The sequence below is a fragment of the Squalius cephalus genome, assembly GCF_949319135.1.
Source record: "Squalius cephalus genome assembly, chromosome: 4".
In the NCBI taxonomy this organism is placed as follows: Eukaryota; Metazoa; Chordata; class Actinopteri; order Cypriniformes; family Leuciscidae; genus Squalius; species Squalius cephalus.
The window spans coordinates 12,483,079-12,509,428 of record NC_137125.1 but is presented as its reverse complement, the minus strand read 5'-3'; the positions used below and the strand labels follow the sequence as shown (position 1 = coordinate 12,509,428).

Genomic DNA, 26,350 nt, shown 5'->3' with positions numbered 1-26,350 from the left:
CCATTTTTGTTTTGCACATTTATGTAGGTTAAAGATGTTGAAGAAAAATTCAAAGACCTTTTGTTAAAGTACCAGATCACAGAAGATAAAGAGATACAGCACTATCAGATTTGGGACAGGATTAAGACGCTCCAGAATGAACTTGCAGTTCAACATTGTAGAGAAAACAACCTTTCAGCAGGGTCTCAGTTTACCTTTGATCATGCTATAGGATATAATGAACTGTCTCTTACAGAGAAGCTCACAGTTCTTGAGGCATCTCTACAGTTCATTCTGCACAGTAGCACTGAAGATGTCAAAGATGATGAAGATCAGCCGCTTGGCTGGGAGAAGTATGAATTTCTCTTGGGTTTGGTGGAGCAGCTTCATGCCACAAATCCAACTTTGGCAGAACACATTTTATTAAATGTACTTGACATGATCTCAGAGCTTTCACCACAAAGTAGGGACATTTTGGGTCAAATGTTGTTCAACAGAATCTGGACACCAACAGAAATAATGCTCTTCATTTGCAAAAGTCCAGCTATCAAATGTGATCAACTCGATTCAGTTCTCCACACAGCACAAACCTACCACCTGGACTGCATCCACGTTCTCTCTGCTCTTACGAATGAAAACCCTTTAATGTTTCTTCAAGAACAAATAAAAAACGACAAAGATAAAGACGCTGACACAATTGTGAAGGAACTTCGTGAAGCAAACTGCCCAGAGAAAGTCTTGGTGCTGTTGAAGGATGTACTTCGATACGTAGAGTCGGAACTCCCAAAATATAAATTGGTGGACCTTACTAAAGAACAAATCACTGATTTGAAAAAGAAGATAACCTCTCTTAATCTTACAAACCCAGATATCACCATTCTGAAAGACGTATTAATTGGAATGTCAATAGCAGTGCAAGACTGTTCAACAATCACCACAAAAGACAATACGAAGATTCAAGGCTATTTTCCAAGATGTACACAACTAGCATCATTGCTTTTGCTCCTCCTGGCACAGCTGACAGAAGATAAAGGATGTCTTCTAGAGATTGGCACAGGTGAGGGCAAGTCCTGTATCTTAGCCATGTTTGCAACAATCCTGGCCATTCGTGGAACCAAAGTGGACATTGTGACAAGCTCTCCAGTTCTAGCCAGACGAGATCAAGAAGAGTGGAAAAGGTTTTTTGAAATGTTTGGTGTCACCTCATCTGTAGTACCTCCACTTTACTTAAGTAACTATTCACCAGAGGAACAAGAGGAACATCTTAAAGATGCTTACAGGCAACAAATAGTATATGGCACAGTGGGAGCCTTTGCTGCAGACACACTGAAACAGGAATTTGAGAAGAGGACTACTCGCGGTACAAGACAGTTTGAGCTTGTAATAGTGGATGAAGTGGACTACATGACCTTGGACAACGGAGTTCAAGTAACATTCTTGTCACATGAATCTAGTGGATTTAGGCATGTGGAGCAAGTCCTTTCCAACATATGGGCCATGATATCTACTTGTCAACCAGTTGAAATGCTTGAAACAGGGAAGATAAAATGGGCGACAAGGATACAGTACTTTCATAAAGCTGTTACAGCAGCCGTTATGGGGCTGGAAACATCAGAAAGCTTTTCAGCAAATGAGATCTTGTTGCCTGGAGTGACTTTAGGGTTCTACACCCAGGAGGATGTTGAAATGTTACGTCAAGCTGAGACCAAGAAAGAAAATGATGATGATGGAAATGAGGACAGAATGTCCAAAGCTTTATCTGAAGTCTTGAAGAAACTTGGAGTTTCACAACAGTACGATCTTCTGAGTATATTTGAGGAGGTCTTTGAAAACAGTGCAGTGTTTAAGTGCTATTCGTTAGAGAACAAGAAAGCAAAATGTTTTGAAGCTCAGGAAAAACAAGGTGACCTTATTGTTGAAATGCTACTGCTGGAAGGAGGACTAGCCTGTGAAATCATGTCTGAGAAATCCCTCATTGATGCAACTGTAAGCACAATAAAGTCATCTATTAAGTACTCAGATAACCTCCAAACAGCCGAAGAATCCAACAACTTCATTGTCATCCCTGTTTTCTTGAAAAGTTATGTTGAGAATCAGTTACCAGTTTTTGTTGAGAATGCACTAAAGGCTGTTGAGATGTCCCAGGGCCGGGAATACATGATCGACACCTCACCGGCTGCTGAAAGAGAAGTTGCTGACAGCCATGACAAGTATAATGCGATAATTCCAGTGGACTTTAAAGCGAGTGGTGTGCTGGAGAAAAACAAGAAGTGGGGAAATGGTCTGCAACAATTCTTGGAGTTCAAGCACCAACTTGCAATTTCACCGATATCCAACGTGACAAACTACATGTCAAATTTCCATTATTTTAAAAGGTACCTTAGCGGGAGTGGCATATTTGGTGTTTCTGGTACATTAGGAGGTAAGGCAGATCAGGACTTTCTGGCAAGACATTATAAAGCCAAGAGCTACACTGTACCTGCACATCGCCATAAAAGGATGGTGGAGCTTCCAGTTGTCCAGGTGAAAGGTGGGAATCACCAATGGATCCAGACCATTTGTGAAACTTCATGGAAAGTAGCAGAGAGAGGACAAGTTGTCTTGCTAATTTGTGAAGATGTTAAAACAGCAGATGAAATACATGAGAAAATACAAGGCAGCGGCAGATTTAAAGCAGAACAGATTACTCTGTACACAATCAGTGAGAAGCACAACATTGAAAGAGAGAAATTCTGTGCAGGCAGAATCATCATTGCTACAAATCTCGGAGGACGGGGTACAGACATCAAGGTTGATGAAAGTGTGAATAAGTGTGGTGGTCTTTTCGTTCTTCTTACTCACTTTCCACACAACCGAAGAGTGGAGAAACAAATATTTGGTCGTACATCTCGAAAAGGCAATCCTGGGATGGTCCAGATGGTTGTGAACTGTGATCATCTCGCACCAGCTTACCAAGGTCAGTCTGTGGAAATCATGCGCCAGCTAAGAGAGGATTATGAAATTAAACGAATCCATGACATGGAAAGTGATGAGCTGGTTGAAATAAACCTAAAGGAAAATCTGTTCTCCACATTTTGCACATTGCTGAAAAACTTTGATGGGCATTACACACAGCAAGAAAAACTGGACCCTATGGGAATGCAACTCAATAATATTCCTGATTGCTTTAAACATCATCAGCCTAAGTTTGATTATCAGCCAGCCATCAACGCTTTGAAAGAATCTTGGGCCTTGTGGTTGACCCTTCACGAAGATCACATCAATAGGCATGATGACTTCAAACAAATTGAAGCAGATCTTATTAGGGCAATAAACGAAACAAGTGGAAAGTTGCTGCAAGGAGAATGCGATAATTTCTATGATCACGTCAAACAAGCAATTGTAAGAACTGATCTACACTGCCGCGACAAATCCAACAATGCCTTTGGAGCCAAATCCTATTGGCAAAAAGTTGCTAACTTTGACCCACACTACAAGGCTGTGGCACTTTATAACCAGGCATACATCACCATCAACCTCGGTAAGGGTAACTATAAAGCAGAAGCTATGAAACTGCTGGAAGATGCAAAGAAATCCATTGACGTTTACGTCTCAGAAGTCTCTAACACAATGGTCTCTTGTAACTTATCAGTAACTGGTAACAAAGATCAGAGTACAGACAACAACAACTTTCAGAGTCAAATGGAGGCCAGAATGAACATCTTTAAGTCTTGGAAGACGTACATTGATAATGCATTGGATAAACTCAAAGAGCTGGAGAAAAGCAACAGTGACGCCATAACAGAGGACTGTTCTGTCTACACTCTGTCTAAAGAAAAGAACTTCATCATCACTAATGAGCTGAGATCATTATACGACTACGGCCTCGGTGTTGTTTTTGAGGTGAAAAAGAAGCCCAAGTTTTGCATCGATGCTTTGATTTGTTTCATACTCGGGGTGGTGCAGGTTCTCGCTGGGATTCTTATTTGTGCGCTGTCATTTGGAACAGCCAGCCAGTTTGGAATGGGCCTGATTTCAGAAGGAGTGTCTGACATGATCAGTGGAATAGAGGGGATGATAAAGGGCACATTTGATTGGGTGTCATGGGCAATATCTAAGAGTATCAGCATCGGGCTTGCTTTGCTAACGGCTGGCTTTAGCGTTATCAAGAAAGCAGTTACTGCAGTGTTTAAAGTGACAAAAAGTCTCCTCAATGGTACAAAGTCTTTCTCTTCTGTTGCTTCTGAATTCATCAAGTCAGGAAAGGCAATGTTTACCTCATTCAAAGGAAGTGTTAAGTCTGGTTTATCGTCCCTCGGTAAAGAATCTTTTAAGTCTGCAATGAAAAACATGACAACTTCAACAGTGGTCAAACAGAACTTCAAATTTGCGACTAAATATGCAGTTCAAGAAATCGGGAAAAAGGCTGTGCTCACTGCCATGAACTACGCAATCGATGCAGCTCTTCAGGAAGTCTTTAAGAAGATTTTACAAAGAAGTTTTGAGAATGTTGTTACTTCATCGGTGAAGCAGAGCCGTAAACTGGATCAGACTCTTGTCGAATTCATCAGCTCAGGCGTTCCGAAAGCTGCCTTGAAAAAAGAGAATTTCAAGATTGACCAGAATTATGAGGAGCAAATAAAAAAATCAGTTGGTATGCTCTGCGAAAAGATAATTCCTTATATCATTCTGGACTGTACCACAGCACGAGAAGTAATCAGCAAACTCTCTGAGGTGTGTGAAGCAGCAACAGAGCTTATGAATAAGGCAAAACTGTCAGGTGTGCTTGAAACAGCAAAGCTGGTTCTGAAAGTAGCTGAGTACTCAACAACTCTCTGTCAAATATTGGGAGCTGTACCAAGCAAGGAGATTATAGACCAGAAGTTTGTTCCTGAATTACTGGAGAGCATCAGAGAGCTTGAGAAAGACATGACAAAGTATGACCAAGATGGACGTCACAATTTACATGATGTACAACGCCTTAAAGGAGATCTTCTACAGATTATCGCACAGAAAGTCTCTGAACAATTCATCAGTTCCTGTTCTACACACATGACTTCTTTAATGACCAGCACATTTAAGAGTGAGTTGAACACTGCTGCAGGAAAGGCGGTAGACAAGGTCATGCACAGACATAAGACTCAGCGTTTCTTTGATGACCAGAGGGAAAAACACAACAAAAAATCTGCGAGCCACAAGGAAGTAAAACAGCTGTCAGTTGAGGACAAAACAAAACTAATACAGTATACAGAAGAAATGTGCAAAACTGATCAGCCTGTTAAAGCTCTTGATGTGTATGTGCTCACAAAAAGTAACCTGCTCGATGGAAAAGGTATTAAACTCACTGTCATTGATGAAAATGGGAAACAGCTCACCGAGGAACGTTACCCAGGAACCAGCAAATCAGCTGGCGATATAAAACTGAGAATAACCAAATCTGAAAAAGCCCCACATACATCACAGTAAGACTAACCACTAGATCATTATACAGCTCACATATATAAATACATTTCAATTTGAATGCTTATGAACTTCTTTTATTTTTTTTTAAAACAGAGCTGATGCACAGCTGTACAGCGGCCGTTTTGACATTGTGCAGGATGATGGCAAGATAATCAGCGTTAACTCGGATCATCAGAATGCTCTTTATCATGCTGTAGCACAAGCAACTGGCAGCAAGACAGAAGACCCAAAGAAGGAAGCATTGATTCTACGTGGGAAAGTGAAAAATGAGGTAAGTACACAATTTCTGTCTCTGATTCTTTCATGGAACAACTTGTGCACATCCTGAGTGCAAAAGACAGATTTTATTTGTTGATCTGCTGATATTTACTGATGTACTGAAATCACCTGCTGTTTCACAGATAGATAGATAGATAGATAGATAGATAGATAGATAACCCTGTGTATGATAAGCAGTACAGAAAATAGATGGATTAAAAAAATCCCATTCCTGACGAATCAGTGTACAGTGTTACTCCATCTGGATCATCTCTCATTACATGTGCAGGTGACTGTGTTTAATCTCACACTCTTAATTTCTCATTAGATCCAGACAAACATTGAATCGTACAAAGCCATGCTTATTCTCCAGAGAGGATACGACTTCAGTCACAAAAACCCTAGGAAATATGACATAACTGGAGGAAGTAAAAAGGAGACGGATGTCGCACTGCAGAAATACTTACAGAGTGTTAAATTCATCAGAAGTGACGAACGTATCCTCATCAAAATGTACCATCTTGGATTAGTTGGCGAATATAACAGGTAAAGTTTCTGATTGCTGAAAGGGGTTTCTGTTATTTATTCACAACAGTACAGAGATCCATGAAAATAAAAAAGGAAGAGGAATAACCTGATATTCATATAAAATTAATTAGAATTGAAGTATTAACAAATAGTATATATAACATGGAGTGTCATTTATCCATTTATTCTAGACAGCAATAGAAGCCAGAGGAAGATCCAATACATTGTCACTAATTCTCATTCTCTCTGGACAGTGTTCAAAGTGCTCGGAGGTCCAGTAAGAACAACACAGGGACGCTCAACACGAGCCATATTCCACCCAAGGACTCCATCAGACTAGCTCTGACGTTCATAGAAAGCCCAAACTCAGAGAGCGAGTTTAAAAATAAAAATCCTAAACTTCATAAACTGATCAGCAGCATAAAGACTGACAATAATGGACAGAACCTGATTGCCATGGAGGTTCTGGGACACGATCACAGACAAGCTTTAACTACGGGCCCAAGCAGCCGCTCGCAGATGGCCAGGTAACGTTCACAGTTACGGACCCAGTGCTCATGCAAGACAATTAAACAGAATGAACACTACAGGAATTTGGAGAAGTATTGAAGATTGAACATTTTAGATGCAGCATTACAAATGTTAGGTAGTTGATTATTTCATTAAAAAAAATGTTAAATTTGCTTTAACAGGAAACTTCTAGCAGACAAAATGATTAGTGGAGACGTGGAGCTTCTGCTGAAACACTCCATGATTCTTCATCACCCGTTTACTTCACAAAAGCTCAGAGAAGCTCTAGGTAAGAAACTCTGTGTTAATCCTACAGAACACATGTATAATCTACCCTAGTGAAAGTGAAATAGTGAAATAGTGATAGTGTGATAGTGAAATCATAGAGTGAAAGTTGATCATTTCGACGTGTTTTGTCGATGTGTTTTTGTAATGCAGAAGAAGAGGCGAAAATCAGGACTTCTGTGACCAGAGCCGTGCACACGCACGCAGAGAGAGAGAGAGAGAGAGAGAGAGAGAGAGAGGCACGTTTTAGATAGCGTTTCCTTGCCCTTGAATGGACACATGCACGCAAAATTATGTTCCGTTCAAGTATTCTCTCGGTTTTGTCATAGTTGAGAAAGAAACCATGATGTTTGTCATTTTTTTCGGTCCGTGCAGTTCGGTCTTAAAGTGACAGCAGACACCCAATATTCCCACTGTTGTCTGTGACATTAATATGAACAAAATACAGCTTTAACAAAGATGAAACTATATTTAATTTCTACAATGAACAAATAGTGTTATTTTACATTTAGGTTTAATTATTAAGTTCTGTACTACTGTTAGACTTTGTAACTTTGTTATTTAGTATTGATCTCTGCTTGTAATTTGTGTATTTGTTCTTATTTTATTACTGACTGTTCACTCATAATGTTTGAACTTTATCAGTTAAGAGCATGTTGTCTCCGCCACAAGCGTCTTGCAGCACATCTTCGTCTTCGCAAAATTCCTAATGATGCTCATAAGTTTCTTCATATTGCGTTAGTAGCTGATAACACCAAATCAGTAAAAGAATAAAAATTGCACTATGAAAGATCTCCATAAATTGCCTGTTTTTACACTTCCTGCTTGAGAATTTCTGTCCAATGAATGGATGACCTTAGCACATGTGTGGTTTTGTGTATAAATTTAGGTTGACTTTCAAAAAGGGCAGTGTGAAAGCGAACCACACCAAACAAAAAAAATCAACTTTGTATTTGGTCCAGACCAAAGCAAGTCAACTAGCGGACTTTCCTGGTGTGAATACACCCTAAGATTAACAGAGCTGTCGTGTTGCTGCACTTAATAATATTCTTGTGTGTAATTCCAGGTGACAGTGTTCAGTCTCAGATCTGCATTTTGTCGGATGAAGGCATCCGAGGCTACTATAAAGCAGGATACCGAAACCTGGTGTTGGAGTACAGCCGCGTGGGAATCCTGGATCAGACGCAGCGCGAGCGTCTGGATGAGTGGGTGAATCAGGATCAACACGAGGACACCAACACTGAGGAGTACAGAAAACTTCTGCAGGGATTACAGGGAAAATGAATGTGTTCTCTTCAACACCTCATGATGAAGATGGTGGTGATGGCTATAGAAAGTAGCAAATTATTGATCTCTACACCTAAAGTCGCATTAACGGCAAAAAAGAAAAAAAGCATTTTAGCAAATCTATTGGTGATCATTTTGGTAATTGTAAGCATTTATTTCTAGAAGTGATAGAATAAGAGCATTTAAAACTCAAAATCAGTAAAAATGTCTAGAAACATTGTGTTTTATTAGAAAAAAAAGTACAATATGATTAAAAAATTTGTTATTGTAGTTACTTCAGTTTTCATGGTAATAATGTTTTAATGAGTGTGTTTGAGGTTTAAACATGTAGAATTATCCCACAAAACATGAATTGAGTTCCAAACAGAGGAAGGGTGTTGAGTTGAGTGAATGTATTACAAAAATATATAACAGTAATGAAATCCATAATCAAAACCATGATTATGGTGAAGATGATGGCTATAGAAAATAGGAAATCTCCTACACATCTCACCTATTTGGTCATTTTACGCATTTATTTCTAGGAAGGAGTGATAAAATAAGAGCATTTAAACTCAAAATCAGTAAAAGTTCTATTGAAAACTTGTATTTTACTTTAAATCATATAATTCTTCATAATCAGTGAAATTTGTTTTTAATAATCTAAATTTTACACATAGTAAAACATGTTTTGTTACTAATCTGCATGATGCTGGTGAATGGACTTATACTTATAACTGATCTCATTTTCTGAAACTTTTGCCAGTAAAATTGTATTATTTTACTTGTGTGCCACTTCAGTTTGCATGATGATAATGTTTTAATGTTTGGGTTTAAACATGTACAAGGTCAAAGTATTACAGGGTTATTCCACAAAACATGTATTGTATTCCAAATATAAGATTGGTGTTGGGTTGTGATTAAATGTTGAAAATATATAAAAAATCAAATCCAAAAGCAAATGTTCAGCTTCTCTTTAGTAGACGGATGCTTGCATTACAGCTCAGAACTGGAGCATGCCCTATTTTAAGCTTCTTCTGATTAAAACTTTAAAAACTATGAAATCATAATACTTAAAACCGTGCAGAATTTATAATCCCGTAATTCTTCATAACCAGTGAAATAAGGCTAGTTTCTGAACATACAGACATGTATTGCAAAAATGTTTTCTTAATAATCTGCATGATGTTGGATTTATACTTGTAACTGTCGTTTTCTGAAAAATCTGCCAATAAAATTTTAAATTTTTACTTCTGTGTCATAAATGGAGTAAATATTAATACATTTTATAGTAAATATAGACAAAAATCACTTATTTAACGGCCAAACAAAAAAAGAAAAAAAATTCAACAAGGAAAAAAAAGTCATTTTAATCTCGTTATTATGAGAAAATATATTGGTTTAACGACATTTGTTATTACAAATAAATGAGTAAAAAACAATATGTATGTGGCAGTAACTCACCCATAAGCAATGTTGGCATGGTCACGGTTTTCCCGCTGAATTGGGCTATTTGGAAAGCTATACTTTTAAAATGAAGCGTGGCCGCGGAAAAAAACTATCTGTAGCCAAAGAAAATTTAAATAGATCCTTTTAGTAATGTGCATTGATCCTCAGAATCAATACCTTGGACGGTTAAAGAGCGACTGAGCGAAGGAGAGATGTATGGGGGCACGTTTGATTACACTTCTCAAACTGAGATTACGCGAGGTTCGCCCATATCAGGAAATGTAAGGTAGTTAAGGAGAGAATGAAGAGAAATGAGTAGGCTATGCAGGATATTAACAACCGTTCTGTTTACGGAATCATCCCTTTAAAATGGAAGTGGAAATAAAAATCAATAACAGGTTGAACTGCACCATGATAGTATGTACGTAACATTTACCACTCTCGTCTTTTATTTACATCAAAAGGCAGGTAGGCGTGTGTGACATATGTAGGTTATAAATAATTTAGAACATTTAATATAAATAAAGTTTATATTTATTAATGTAAGCATGTGTAGCCTACTCAGCTCACATGAAAAGAAAGAGACAGAAAAGAGAGAAACTAGAATCAGTGAATGTACATTAATACTGACAAAATTACCAGGTTTGGGATTAATTAAATCATGTCGGTTGAAGAGCATGGCATACCTTTAAAATGTTATTAGTTTTATTATAAAACTAATACAATGTTATTACATACTGAATTGATCAATGTTTCTCTTAGTTTTCTTTATTATGTTGGCTTGAGAAAGCCAGCATATATTTAAACATTATTATTATTTATTATTATTATGAGAAATTGACTCTGCCTAGAACTTAAATGCTTGAGCAAACCCAGCTCAGACCTTCAGACTCTGACTCGCTTATATCTTTTCTAACTGGTCAGACTTACTTTCCAAAAAAATCCATTGACTTGCGTTATATGAGCAATGAAGGTCGTAACACTTAATGTGTTACGTTTTGGTTGAAGCAGAGGAGGAAGCAGGATCCAAGTGCAGTAGACTTTTATTAAATAAACTCAAAACTTCACGTATAGACTCAGGACTAAGAAAACAGAACAGAACAGAACAGAACAGAACAGAACAACCACCATGGTACAACAATCTACAAGAACTGACGAAGACTGAACTAAACACAGGGCTCAAATATACAGACAGACAAGCTAAACAAGATAACAAGGGGGCATGGTTAATCAGAAACACCTGGGGAGACTAATCAACATAAGGGGAACTGCTAAACACGGGACACGACAGAGGAACACAGACATGAATCATTATATAATGCTGTCCACTTAATGAGGGGGCGACAGGATAATAAGTGTTTTCTACTGTTTGCATCAGTTTAAATGACAAATAAATGCACGAATTTCATTCATAAATAGGCCATATCTGTGTATCCACTCTCTAGTTTTGATTGTTATTCACACTGGTTTTTGCATTTAATGTTTGTCCATCTGGAACTTTTATTTGTCATGAGCTCTAGATTTTAAGATGTAGCCTACTAGAAAAAAAATATGATTCAACAACACGAACAACTTTTTACTCTGCAAATTTGTGTTCCTTTCAAGTAGGCTATAGCCAACAAGTTATCCTGCTTTTTACCACGGCTTGCCATACTGCCCAGAATAAACAATATTTTCTCCACACAAGATGTTTAAAAACCCTGTATGTAGTTTTTGTGAAGACGAGCGCATATCTTACAAAGGTTCCAGTTTAGGCTACTGTAGTTTGTAATGCTTGTTATGTTCCTAAATTTATATCTGTCTGTCTGACTGTCTGACTGAGCTTCCTTTGTGAAAAATAGCAGACCACCTTTTTTAAACTGTTATATAAAACGGTGGTCTGCTATATTTCACAAAGGAAGCCCACGAGAAGGACATTCTGAATATGAGCCTACTGTAAAATTAGCTTGCTTAAAAATATGGATTGATCATTGCAGAGCTATTCCAGACGCCTCCCGGTGCTGTTTGTATTGGAATTACAGATTATGAACAGATGTTTTACACAACAAGGATATATTCCCATTGGGTTGTTGGGTTTTCATGTTTTATAGGAACTTTAGATTTTTATACTGTACAATCTTTGTTATCCCCTAACTCTAATTTAACAGTTATGGTAGGTCATCTACGGACATCTAATGTTACGGACATATTATCATGGTACAGTTCAGCCTATTATTAATTTTTCTATTTGCACTGTTTTTATCAATGGGAAGTACATCATGCTAAAATAATCTGCCATATACTCACATTAATGGGGTCGCTTGCAAGTCGCAGCAGCACGAATTACATGACCAGCAACATATTCTGCTTTAAATATTGTGCATAGTTAACAGTGAGTGGTGGTTTCAGACATTATTTTATTACAGTGCATTTGTCAGTGCCGCACTCGTACTGACTCTTATTCTGCCAGACAGAAAGAAAAATTCGTAGCTTACTGAAGGCGGAGCGGTTTGACCAATCAGATAAAAGGGGTGTTTTAGCGCCGCCCACGTGTGCAAACGGAAAATTTAAAATCGAGCCAAAATCTCTTTTTTTTTTAAACAAAACTAAAAAACTAATAAACCGAGGTGGTCCTCACTCCAGAACACAAAATCCACCTTACATATACCTAAACCTACCCATCTCCACCCCCTGATCCCTAAACCCACCCTTAAACCTACCAATCTCCACCCCTTAGAGTTGGATCCAACTCCGCCCCCTGGATCTCGTGTACTGCAGTGAGGTGCTACTGAATAAACCAGCTGGTTTTCATTTCTCGTTATTCCATTCCAAACAGGAAATAAAATGACCCGTTCCATATTAAACCCGTACAGAACGCAATTTGTCCTCAAAAATCAAGATTGTCCCTTATTTTCTTTTGCTGAAGTTGGCAAACCTATTACTAAGATCAGAAAATATAAGTTTTTAATTTATTATTTGTAACTAAAATGTTTTAAAAGAATTGGGGACATGTAAAAGCAATATGTGTTTTATGACAAAAAACTACCATAGAATTTTAGGGGTGGCTGTCAGCATTTTACATTAGGTGTGTTCGACATCGGTTGCGGCTGGATGTAACCGATCGGCGAGAGTAGGCGCGTGCAGGCGGGGAGGAGCTGCAAACGGAGACGTGAAGTCGGACACTTTCTGGTTCCCGTAGTGACCTTTACCACAGCTGAAGTGAAATAAATGCAATATTTGCCAAATAATACACAGATGTTTCAGAGACATTTTCATTCAATACTTAATGTACTGCTTCATACAGCGTCTGTTTGAACAAGAATAAAGTTCAACATAAGCTACTATCAATGAAGTGGAGTCTACGTTTTTTAATCAGTTTTAATTTGATAAATATAACATCGCAACTACATGAAACGAGTGTTTACTGTTATAAAAACTGATTTGTGAGCTTTAGAGGAACTAAAGGTGTGAGAATAAACACAGACACACGTGATCTTTGTCATGCGGTGAATCCGGCCAATCGTGGAACAGCTGTGTCGTCATCAGCCCTCGTGCAGCCGCTCTTGAGAAGCTGCGCTGGCTGAGTTCTCCGGCTACTCTCGAAACGCTCTCACGATGGCACACGTCACAGTCACGTGGCGTCAGCGCTGTATCAAGTCAGACAAAATTTCTAACCGGCATGCACTGCTTCAAGTCAGCTGCCGATCGGTCAACAGAGCCATCACTTCCGCCCACTGCACCTGATCACTGCACTCTGCCCACCAGATCACTGTCACCGGAGTTCTGATCACCGGCACCTGCACGTCATTATTGCACTCACTATATCAGCTGCTGTTTCCTTCACCTCAGTGTCTGGTCTCTGGTCTTGTCTCTACATGGTTCAGACTACTTTCGTGAAGATTCCTACCAGTGGTTATGCTTACATGAAGTCCTGTTGTTTCCCATTGTCTCTGCCCATCGTCGATTGTCCTGTGTTTCATCGTCAAATTCATTGTCTTCATCTGCATAGACATTATTCAAGTTTCAGCTAAGTGTTCACCTTATCAACATTGTCTTCATTGTTCATCTCATCCTGCATCGCTCACTCTGCACCAAGGGCGTTTCTAGGTTTTAAAAGTATCAGGGGCTGAGCCCGAAACATCAGGGGCTGAGCCCGAAACATCAGGGGCTGTGTTACAAGATAACATGATTTGATACAGAGAATAATGTATATTGTAGGTCTATATGCAGGGGGCAGCCACACCAGCCCACATTATGCCCAAATGTGAGGTAGGGGGGTTCGGGGGCATGGTCCCCCGAGAAAATTTTGATTTCTCGAACCTACATATGTGCATTTTAAGGTGTTTGAAGGCCAAAAAAATTGGATAACAATAGCTTTAAAAGCATGTCAGTGGGCAGTAGCATAAATTATTTGTCAAGCAGATAACAGATTCTTAAACATGAGGATGAGGATAAATGTTGAAATGAATGATCCACACTACAAAATGGAAATGCAGAATGTTTCTGCTTATTGTTGACACAATCACATATTCCAAACAGGAATGGCCTTAAATGAGAAATCTTTTAAGGATTATTTTGCATATAGATGCTACATTTCAATCAAACACCAGTGCAATCTTTTGTTTGTTTATTTTATAAATGTATATGAAGAGTTCAGATGCAAAAGCCTCTAAGTGCCATCTGAAATTTTCTTCTAGAATGATAATTTTTATCAAGCTTGTATATTTAAGTTCAATAATTTCACTTAAATGGCAATGCATATTACCTATTAATTGTCATTTTGAAATTACTTAACTTAAGGGTTAATTAATTACTTAACTTTATTGTCTTAATCTAAATGGCATGAGACTTTGTGACTTTGTGGACACTTGCTGACAATAAATCAGCCATAACACAAAAATTAAGATATAGCCAATGCATAAAAGATGCAAATGGTTTGTGTACGTTTATATGGAGTTCACCCTCATAGATAATTAGCACGCGCGTGACTAGATCTTCTTCGCGCGATCATTGCCTTGACAACGAGTCTCGAGAGCAACTGATCCTTGATCATAGATATATACACTAGATGTTGCCTGGGCTACGGCAGTTCATTGGAACGAATGCGTCAATAGAGCCGCCATCTTGGAACAGGGAAGCCCCTCATCTTTAATGCATCAACGTCAATGTAGGCAAAGGTCTAACGGAAATAAAATCACCATAAATCGTCATGAATGCGATTTTCTAGTTTTTATGGTTCGTTCCAACGGTCAGACATGTATTTATCGTTGAGTCCAGAGAAAATTTAAGGTTTTGATATTAAGATAACTACTTATTTTTCAAAATATAATGTATAGTGCATAGTAGGCCTAAGTTTATTAGTCACATTCTTCCACTTGAGTAAACTTAGAATAAACTATCGCTATATAATATATATATAAATGAGCAAAACTTGGCCACTAAATATTTAATATTCAATTATTTTAATGATCACAATTAAAGTTTAAATTTTATTAAATTGAACAAGCGCAACATTCAGCATTCAATCAAATATTCTAAAATATGTTTTATTAATAATAATGTTATTTCAACATAATATGTGTGCGTGCAACAAGCAAGAAGTGCATTTGTAAATCCGGTGACGCGTGCATTGATTTTTGTTAATAAACTTCTGACAGTGTCGACTCGGCTGCAGAGATGAAGTTGACGATCGCCATCTCCGTAGTGAACGCGCCTATAGAGAGAAATGCACATAATGGATTACGTAATCAGAAAGTAGCCTTTTTCTTTCGTTTTGAATTATTTCGTTTAAAGACATATCAAGCTTTGTGTATTTGATGTATTTCTCATGTCTGTGTGAGGCATACACTGAGTTTCGTTAAGTTAGGATGAGATGCGCATGCGCTCCAGTTAACGTGCAATGCAAGTGACCGCGTGGACGCCTCCATGATTATATTAACAGGTAATTTGTTGATGAATAAAATTGATTAAAATTAAGATACAATTTATACAAAAGGAAATTCACTTTAAAGAAAGGCTTTAAACAGTTGACATTTTCACAAATTCCAGTGTCCTTCCACACCTCCATCCCCAGTTTGCAAGGAAGAAACAAGCCCTTGAGCCCACTGTATCCGTCTGCAAAACTCACAGATACATACAGATTTGTGGAATTCTATGTATAATAATCATGGATGTACTGTTTGAAGATTGACAGGGAGAGGACAAGCATACTATTAGGACTGTACTTACAGGTTACAAGCGTCACACTGTTTTTTTTCCATTAAAAGGTTTGAGTACAATCGGTAAAAAAAAATCAAAAGTTAGGAACAACACAGCACAACACAGCCAAAAGTGGGTATTGAGGATCAACTCCTGCATATTGTACATTTTAAACACAAGGGTTATTTCAAATAATATCTAAAGAGTACAGCACATTCACAGTTAATTTTTTGTGCGAGAATCTTCCTCAAAGCAGAGAAATGTACACTTAACTTATAAAAACAACAACTTGACTACTACCATCCACAGAGTAAATGTAATCCCATCCTGTCTGGTTTAGATTTCGTTCGTGTGAACATCCATACGCAGCACAAAAGTTCGGCATCATCCATGAATTCGAAGTACAGGCGGAGATAGCAGCGTTACCTAGCTAATTCCTATGACAAGTCCCCTGTTCAAAGATGGCGGTGCTTTTGATGCATGTTTAGAACCCCAAGGCGACATCTAGTGTATATATCTATGATCCTTGATGAGCGAACTGTCAGTCAGCGTCGTCGTTAGTTCAGGATGGACATAAAATACGTTTTGGTAGATTTTTTCACAGACAACACCGTTCATATATGTGAACTTTCACAAATAAAACACAAAAATATGTCTAAACTACACCCCAAGGCCATTCACAAGTGGAACAAAGAAGAGGAAGCATATGTTTACTGGAAGAAAACTTCGTCAGGCGAGCTGCAGCGTTGGCCTTGTCGAATCATCCAGTTTAGTGGTGAGTAGGCTTAGGCTATAACGTCTAATGTCCTCATATCTTTGGTTATTTAATTTAGAGGGCTATACAAATACTTTTATTTATCTTTTCTTCAAACACAGTAGTTGAGAAAATAGGGGGAAACGCTGCTTACGTACTGATTTGTAGCGCACGCGCAGGTGTGCAATTAAGGCACGAGCACAGAGCCTCGCGAGGACTGATCAACACAGAACTCAAGTCTGATAGAAAGACAAAACAATGTTGTTTTTTTGGAGGTGATACATTCACTGTCATGTTTTAGTAATACAATTACCAGAAGTAAACTGACCATTTATGGGATCCATTTTATTGCGTTGTAAAGATATTCATTTCAATATGGTGATAAAGTGAGACTGATCAATCGTAGGCTATCATTAAAATCTCACTCCAACCAGTTAACGTTACAATCCTTTGTGAATAGACAAATGTATTATGCTATCATTGAAGTTCAACAATTAAATATAAGTAAAAACTTATGAAAAAAAAAAAAACATTTATAACAATGGAATAAACAAAAATGCACTGAATGTGTCTTTGTTTGTTTTTAGGAGAGCATCAGCCCCTAATTGACTTGAGAAAAAAAAATTGAAAATGGCTGTGACTTTGACAGTATACCCCTCTTTGCAACAGAGGAAGCGTTAGGAAAGGGTAGAAGAGAGAAAATAAAAAGGTCCTCAACAGATGTTGGCGAGACTTCATTTCTGGACCTGGTAAATGGATAAAATCTCATTCACATTCTTCCTCAAATGTCAACCTGATTATAGATAGTATTTAAATGAGATCAAGAAATCCAGTTACATGTAGGCCTAAAGTCCTGTATATTTCATACATGTACTAAATGCACTGTAGACAAGCATTATGTTTAATAGTTAAATTTTTCTGGGATACTTTTTTATTGTGTGATTTCTATTTTCAGGAAAATGCACCGGTAACACACACAAAAAAAAAAAGACCAAAAAGATCATTCAACAGAAGATTATGGCTGGGGTGAAACAAAGCTGCACTCAAATAAAGGTGAGCAGAAAGCTACTTTATTTTATCTTTTATAAACTATAACTTTACAGCTAGAATACATAATAACGGATATTGTACTTCAGGAACCAAGACCTGCTGTGGGAGTGCTGGATTCAAGTGTACCAAGTCCTTTGTCTCCTCAGCCATGTAAGAGGTCAGACATGGCTGAAGAGATCAAAGAGTTAAAACATGAAATAAGAGCTTAAAGAAGATTTAAAATATGAGCGGCGCCTCAGGATAAAAGCAGAGAGAGAGCTGAGGGAGTGGAAAGGTAATGAAATCTAGCTATAGCATAGCAATTGTGTTTCAGTTCTCAACTTGTGAACTATCTTCTTCAGTATATATTTTACCATGTTCTTTTAGAATACTCGATTCTGATTGGCTGGAAGGTGTGCATTAAACAATGAATGCACAGGTTTCAAGTCAGTTGAATCACTGTTCTAAATTAATGTGCTGCTTTTATTGTAGGACACACACATACAGACACTATTTTATTTTGATTTTAGATTTGAATTTTGAATGAAAGACCTTGAGGATAAATGGTGCCAATAGATGTGGAGGGCACTGTAAAGGTTTTGTGGATTGTGAACATGATTGTGTCGCTCTGCTGTTTTCCAGAAGTTCATGCTGTTGTGCAGGAGCTGAAAGGCACAGTAGGAGAAATAAAGATGATGTGCATTTCAAAGCAGAAGCCTGACACTCTGCAGACTTCATCTACTCAGAACATCAGTTCTCAAATTCAAGAACCATGCTCTGCTCAAGGAAGTGAGCAGGTAAGTAGGTCCCAATTATACAGTTATTGTATTGTATTCCATTTTCTGTCAGATTTTTCAATTCTAGCTAGGTGTGTTAAAATCTACCTCTTTTACATAACACATCTTGTGGTTGCTGATGTTGTTTTTAACTCTGTACCGGGCAAACCAAAAGTATTTTGGATTTTGCTCTGTAGCTTTATAATTTATTCTAAAAGGCATTTCTGAGCCATTTTGTTTTAGATTGTAGTCTGTCACTGTGGTGGTCAACTTTTTTTTCTTTTTTTTTTACATTTTCAGAAAAGAAAAGAAAAGAATCTGTTCTCTGCTGTTCCCCACTAGGTAGTCGATTACATCAATTTGGGAGAGGGGGTGCGGATCAAGAGAAGCCAGTTGGATAGGATCAACACCCAAGATTTTAAAAAATTTACCAGCGAGCTTTTCCTTGTAACCTTTGGGCGAGAAACTCTTGCCACTCACTCTCTAAATGGAAGAAAGGCACCCAATGCAGAGACCAGCAAGGAGGCACTTCCAGCTCACACAGTGTCTGTCTTAATAGGCAACTCCTCGTGTATTTCTACAGACTAGGTCTGCTGTGAAAGAGAATTTGTGATTTTTATCAGTTGCTTTATTATTTTTTATTTGTCAAACAAGTTAGTTTGTTTCAGTCCATGTATATAATTAGTTGTTTATAGTTTGTGTGATTAGGGGAAGTGACTCAAAAATGAGATCGGTTGACTTTAATTAAGTATTTTCGAATTGTTATATTAATAGCTTTCAGAATTAGGTGAGTATTAAATCAAGATTTATCTCCCATTTAAATAGCATGTGATCTTTTGTCATCAAATGATAATTAAAAGACTTATTTAATTGCAAATTTTAAAACTCTGGAGTGGAATTAAAACACCTTTTATACTCACATGTTCTTAAGCCCCCTATGCCTTTTACATTTAAATTATTAACATTTCAAAAAATACATAAAAAAAAAAAAAATTACAATCATTAAAGAATTGTTGATAAACTGTATACATATGGAGAACTGTTTTTTAACATAACATCAACTATTTTCAGATGTTAAACAAATTATATTTTAAATACCAAAAAGATAAATCATATCAGTTAGTTTTAGTACTTCTCCAGTGACTGCTGGATATTATCCCAGATAACTTAAGAACAACATATTTATCTTGCCTAATAAAAAGTAAAGTTTCAACAACAGAAATCATGATTTTCCATGATTTTTACAAGTGGAATTTGCTCTATATGTGAGCTTAATGAGACCACTTCCCCATGTGTTTTTCATTGTATTAATGCAATAGATTTGGGTAACAATTCCTATGAAGCCTGTACTTATAATGCAGCATTATAAGGATATTCTTAATGCATTATAATACATGCATAATGCATTTTAAACAAGCTTATAACATGTTGTATCATCTTATAAAAAACCATAACAACAGTAACAATACATTATAATGCTTACCTGTTTGTGGTCATAACGTTTAAGAGTGCATAACACCAGGTGAAGCCTTTATAATGCATTATATAAACATATAAACAAATAAACATATAAACAACCTTATAATATAAGTGTTATATTATGTAATAATGGATTATATAGAACCCATAGTTTCATATATTTTGCTTACCCAAGACTCATATCTTGACATTGTTGACATTGAAGATCTGCACAGTATCATTTTACATCTTATGAGTCTCTTTTACTGCTTAAAGTAAAGGGACAATAACAAAGTCTTCTTTTAAACATCTAAAGCACTTAACAATGTGCTCATGATATTTATAAGTGGTCTTTGTCTGCTTTAACAAAAGTGAAGTTTTCTTTTAAACAGCCATAAGATATCATGTGGTTATAAGACATTTGCTTTTTACATTTTTATTGCAATACATAGAAAATAAAACATGTTCCATATGTGCAATCAACAAAACAATATTATATTGTTTTAAATGTAAAAGAGTTTCCAGTGAGTTAAAGGGATAGTTCACCCAAAAAGAAAAATTTTATCATCATTTATTTACCCTCATGTCGTTCCAAACCTGTATAAGTTTGAAAAAAGAAAAAGAAAAAAACACAATTGTAAACCAATACAGGTTTAGTCACAACAACAGGAGGGGGAATGAATTATGACATTTATTATTTTTGGGTAAACTATCCCTTTAAACTCACTGGAAAATCTTTTACATTTAAAAATACAATATTAGTAATACTTCAGCTGTACTGTATCTGTATCTTAAGTCAACAGTGTCAAGATACAGTATGACTCTTGGGAAAGCAAAATATATGAAACTATGGGATATATAATCCATTATTACATAAGTGAATAAAATTATAAATCGTCATACTCTTAATACTTATAACCACAAATAAGTATTATTACTATTGTTACGGTTATCAATGAGATGACATAACACATTATAAGGTTGTTTATAAGGCATTATGCATGCATTATAATACAATAAAAATACCCTTGTAATGCATTATAAATACAGGCTTCATACAAAAAGTGTTATGCTATGTCTTCATAATGTGTAATGCATTAAAACACATGACAAACAACCAATTTCAGATGTAACAACCAATCTGCAAATATAATGCATTTTAACTTTAGTAACAATTATTTATGAAAAGATACAATGCAATATAATGTGCTTTATGAACACCTTAATTATGTATTATACATAAATGCTTTAAGAAGTAAAGTGTTACCTTAACTTATTTTACTTGAAATGTTCATAGCCATTAATGCTGACCAATATGCCATTACAAATGAATTGGGAACAGTATGAATACTTACCCCAAACATTTGGTGACACCACAATGCAAGATTCAGTTTAAGCATACTTATATGCCTGTGTTGTAGACTGTAACTGAAACTTGAGAGTTTTTCTGAATCTTTTTTTCTTTTCTTTTTCAGACTATATCCAAAAGAAATTCAGTGTGTCTTCATCTGATGTAAAGGAAGTCATAAGAACCAAGCTTAAAGGAGAACTCCGGTCAATTTTAACATTGAGCTAATTTTTTTGTACATTTGGAGTGCTGTCAGTACAGAGAACAACGACAAAAATCGGTGTTGCCTACACCGTGTTATCCTCTTTTTAAAATTTGCGCACTGTTGACTTCAATGGGGCAAGTTTTAAACCTGCTTTTAGCCTCTTAACATCCTTGATGTGTCATTACAAGTGCACAGCCAATGTGAGTGATTCCTTCAGAGTGAACACGGGTGAATCTGACTGCAGTAGATGTGAAAGATATTAATAAAAGTGATGTTATTTCAGCCAGCGCTCATACCTGTATTTACATCCTGTTTTCGGTCGAAGTCCATAGTAATCGATTGCCGAGTTCACGCGCATAGGTTTAGTACCTATGATCACGCGCGTGACCTCGGCCCATGTCTAATGACGCGCCTGCTCTGCACATTAATAAAGTTTGTTTGTTTGTACACTCTACCTTGTCTGCCTTTCTATGGATGTGAGACATTGTGAGTGTTATTCATATTTATAGGCTCACATTTTGAACAATTTATCAAGCAAAGTAGTAACAATTTAAATTAAAGTCAGAGTAAAAGAAAAATTAAAAGCAGGCTAGCAAAATTTTGTCAACCAAAAAGTCAACCAAAAAAAATACATAAATAACTGGAGAGGAATAAAATACAGATTAAATAATTAAATATATTCTTACTGCATATAAAGTCTAATGTCAGATGTTTAAATCATTATTTTATTTATTTAAGCTGTTATTGTGAAGACGCACTGTATTTATGATTAGGACTCATAATGAGGATTTAAAGGCACACTATGCAGTTTCCATTTTTCTCAAACAGCGACCCCTACAGTTGCTGTGGAGTACTTGTATTTAACGTTACTGTCGTAAATACCACTCACGCAGAGCCGTCATTTTCTTTTCCTTGACTCTTCCGACCGCGCTTTCTTCATTTTCTTCGTCTTTAAAGTGGTTTTCCTTCATCTGCCGTCAGTCCCTCGGCTCACCATTAGTGTTGCCAAACTCCCAAATGTTTGTACGCATGGGTCAGAGTTTGCGTACATGTGCGCAAATTTTCCCATCAAGTTTGTTTTATAAATCACAACTTATGAGTAGGAAGTGGCGTATGTAACGGTTGTAGATGAAGAAGCTGATATTCTAACAACTCTGAGATAAAACAACAAGATTTAGTCAAATCATCATCAGTTCAATCCAGATTACTCAGAAATATATAAGGTATGAAAGAAGGAAAACTGTGACCTGAACTCTGAAATCAGTCCAGATGAATCACTTCATTACTGTAAATGTCCAGAATTGTTGGAGTTTCTTTGTTCAGTGGTTCATGCTGGTTGTCCTGATCTAGAAAGTAGCCTGATATGATAAAACCATGTTTTTGTGAGCCAGTCCCACTCGATTATGACCTCTGTCAGTATTTCTACATGTTAAAGAAACCTACTGTACCTGAAAAACTTAATTTCATTTCTGTTCTTTTTCTTCTGTATTTGTCATATTGGGTGTAATTTGGTGCTTTGTTTTTATTTTCAATAACAAAAATGAAATATCCAAAATATATTGTGATAAATTGTTTTTGTTATCATTACTTAAATGAAATTGCTTTATATCTTAAAATAGGATTTTAGTCACACATAATATGGAATTAAGCAATATACTGCTTTTAAAGTGTATTTTTAACTTGTAAACCACATTTGTAGCTATTTGCATATTAAAGGGATAGTTCACCCAAAAATGAGAATCCTTTTTGTGCGCAAAAAACAAACAAAAATAACAACTTTATTCAACTAGTCATTTACTAGTACTAGTTTACTAGTTATGTAGTAGTTGTTACATGTCACACATTAAATTATAAAAAATATTATTTTTACACATTATTTTGTGTAACATTTAAAACCCAAATCACCTTCTGAATGGTGAAAAAACATTCATTTCTATCACTTAATTATACAAGAGTATTTAACAAAAACATGGAGGCTACAATAACTACAATGCAGATGGTCATGAAAATACTTTTTATAAACAAAATATGATCATAATACATATTAACATACCTGAACATAAATATTCAGTGAATAAATCCATGAATGAGGCAGTTGTTTTTTACGTCACATTAAGACCCATAACAAACTGTTTGAATGTTTATAAGCGACACAAATCAAAGACACGAATCGAACACTAAATAAACGTCTATTGTATCTTTCACATCTTCTGTCAAGCTCAGTTGTAAATGAAGCATCAGAAGTTGATCAAAGAAGAGTGTTTCTTCTCCTGAACTCATGAACCTGAAACTCGTGTGAGATAGATTGAATAATTCTATCAGGATTATCAGTAATGTTCTTTTTTAAAGTGCTGTAAATGTTCAAAACTGAGTTATACTGACTGAGTTTGGTATTTTTATTATTCAGCATGTGACACACAAGCCATGATACAGTTGTGCTCAAAAGTTTGCATACTCTGGCAGAAATTGTGAAATTTTGGCATTGATTTTGGATAGATATTTAAGGATAGTGATCATATAAAGCCATTTATTATCACATAGTTATTTGGGTCCTTTTTAAATCATAATGATAACAGAAATCACCCACATGTCCCTGATCATAATGATAACAGAAATCACCCACATGTCCCTGATCATAATGATAACAGAAATCACCCAAATATCCCTGATCATAATGATAACAGAAATCACCCAAATGTTCCTGATCAGAAGTTTACGTCGAGTTGCCAGAAAGAAGCCTTTACTGCGGCAAAGCCACAAAAACACCTTGACACTCTTCACAGCTTCTGACACACTGGAATTAGGGGTGACGAGTGAACAGTCACAGTTAATGGTTACATAAAATGTAGGCTAATATACTGCAGGCCAGTTACTAAGCTCACATTCATCTTACCAGTTAAAATTCTATCTGTTATTATTATTTATTATTTAATTATATTTATTAATTATATTATATTATTTATTTTTAATTTCGTGATTTTAAATTCTGCTTTAAAAACCTTTTTTTTTTTTTTTTTTTTTTTATTGAAATGTTCTAATGTTCTTCTAATAACCATAAAATGTACTACAGCTGCCAAACAAAACCAGAGAGAAATGTATTCATGAATCTTTAAAACAATCTAATTAAATCTTGGGCACAAAACATTCATTCAGCCAGTAAGAAAAAAAAGAAACCTGTAGGATATATACTGCATCTAGGCTAAATGATATAAGACCTACAAATGTGTTCAGTTATATTATATAATATCAATTGTTTGTTATATATGTAATTATATATATATATATATATATAACGTTAACAAAAATTTCATATACATTATAATTGAACATGTTTGTAGGTCTATATTGTCTCATTTATCATTGTAGCCTTATGTAAGTTGATTTTCTGTATACTGTATATTTATTTTTGGACTGATAGTGGTTAATAAAGTCAAATAATGATATGCGAGAGAGTCAGTGATGATATCATTGTGTTCCTGTCGGTCAGTGTTAGAGGAATGGTGTAATAATTGGTCTGCCTCGTTGCTTCTGTTGCTGTTTGCGTTGGTGTGCGTCTGAAAAGCTTTGTATATCTTTCTGTTTTGAATCATTATTTACTATCATTCCTTGTTGTTTATACTGCTAAATATACCACTGCTAAATATAACTTACTCAACATCACACATTAACCTGATATAGCTAGCTTCAAACTAAATCGTTATTGCTAGCACAACACGCTAGTAATTCGCTAGTAATTCTAGCCTGTTAGCATGCCATCCACGCGCTCTTTATTTATTTATTTTTCTTGCGCGTGCTCGCGTCTTTTATGAGTCCATCAAACAACTTAGGTGAGTAGGATCAGTCAACAAACACGGTAAGTCATGTCATCTTCTCCTCTTATTGTTACTTGCACCTCATGCAACATGTTTAGAATATCCTTCTCTGTCAGCACAGGATTTACATGTGATAAATGCAGGGAGATAGTAAAGCTGACGGGGAAGATTTCAGAACTAGAGACACGCATCCAAACTTTAATCGAGGATAGTAAGAAGGGCTTTAGATACTGCTTTGGATGCGACTAGCTTAGTGAACTCTGTACATTGTTCGGTTCCGGCTGAAATAGAGCCTGTGTAGCAGGGCAATTGGATGACGGTGAGACGCTCTAGTCGCGGGACAAAACGCCGCTCTTCTGTTCCGACAACAACATTAAACAGATTCTCTCTACTCAGTGAAACACCCACTGAGAATTTTGTTGAATGTGCCCTAGTAATTGGTGATTCGATCACACGGAACTTGAAAATAGAGACACCAGCCACCATAGTCACATGTTTGCCGGGAGCCAGAGCGCCTGACATCAAAGCAAATTTAAAAGTGCTGGCAAATGCTAATCGTAAATTCTCTAAGATTATTATTCACGTCGGCACAAACTCCGCCAGTCGGAGATCACCAAAATTAATATTAAAGAGGTGTGTGAACTTGCAAGTACGATGTCAGGCACTGTAATTTGCTCTGGCCCCCTTCCTGTTCGCAGGAGTGATTAGATAGTTAGTAGATTGTGTTCACTCAATGGTTGGCTGTCGAGGTGGTGTCCACAAAATAATATAGAATTCATAGACAATTGGAAAAGTTTGAGGCAGACCTGACCTGTTGCAAAGAGATGGTATTCATCCCTCCTGGGATGGTGCTGCTCTTCTCTCTAGTAATTTGGCTCATAGTCTTAGAAATAAAACATGACAATCTGTGGCTCAGGTCAGGAAGCAGACAGACTGACTTAACCGACCATCTGCTAGCTGTCTCACGTCACCAAGGTCAGATAAATCCCATCACATAGAGCCTCTTTTACCTAGCTATCATCACATAGAGACTGTGTCTGTTCCTCAAATTTGAAAATCCAAAAAAAAAACGTT

The 26,350-nt window shown here is 36.5% G+C and overlaps 1 protein-coding gene and 1 long non-coding RNA gene across 2 annotated transcripts in view; both read left to right on the top strand.

The window, feature by feature from the left end:
* Positions 1-9,517, top strand: part of LOC307157313 (uncharacterized protein) — a 37,506-nt gene extending 27,989 nt beyond the window's left edge. Inside the window, exons 5-10 of the mRNA XM_079869180.1 lie at positions 28-5,420; positions 5,515-5,692; positions 6,008-6,225; positions 6,462-6,734; positions 6,900-7,006; positions 8,069-9,517. Of these exons, the coding sequence (XP_079725306.1) occupies positions 28-5,420; positions 5,515-5,692; positions 6,008-6,225; positions 6,462-6,734; positions 6,900-7,006; positions 8,069-8,286 (6,387 nt within the window). The 3' untranslated portion in view covers positions 8,287-9,517. The remainder of the gene's footprint in view (positions 1-27; positions 5,421-5,514; positions 5,693-6,007; positions 6,226-6,461; positions 6,735-6,899; positions 7,007-8,068) is intronic.
* Positions 9,518-17,886: 8,369 nt separating this feature from the next.
* On the top strand, positions 17,887-18,987 carry LOC307157428. The gene is made up of 3 exons (XR_013820956.1): positions 17,887-17,972; positions 18,320-18,474; positions 18,796-18,987. It is a non-coding gene; the product is annotated as an uncharacterized lncRNA (long non-coding RNA).
* The last annotated feature ends 7,363 nt before the right edge of the window (positions 18,988-26,350 follow it).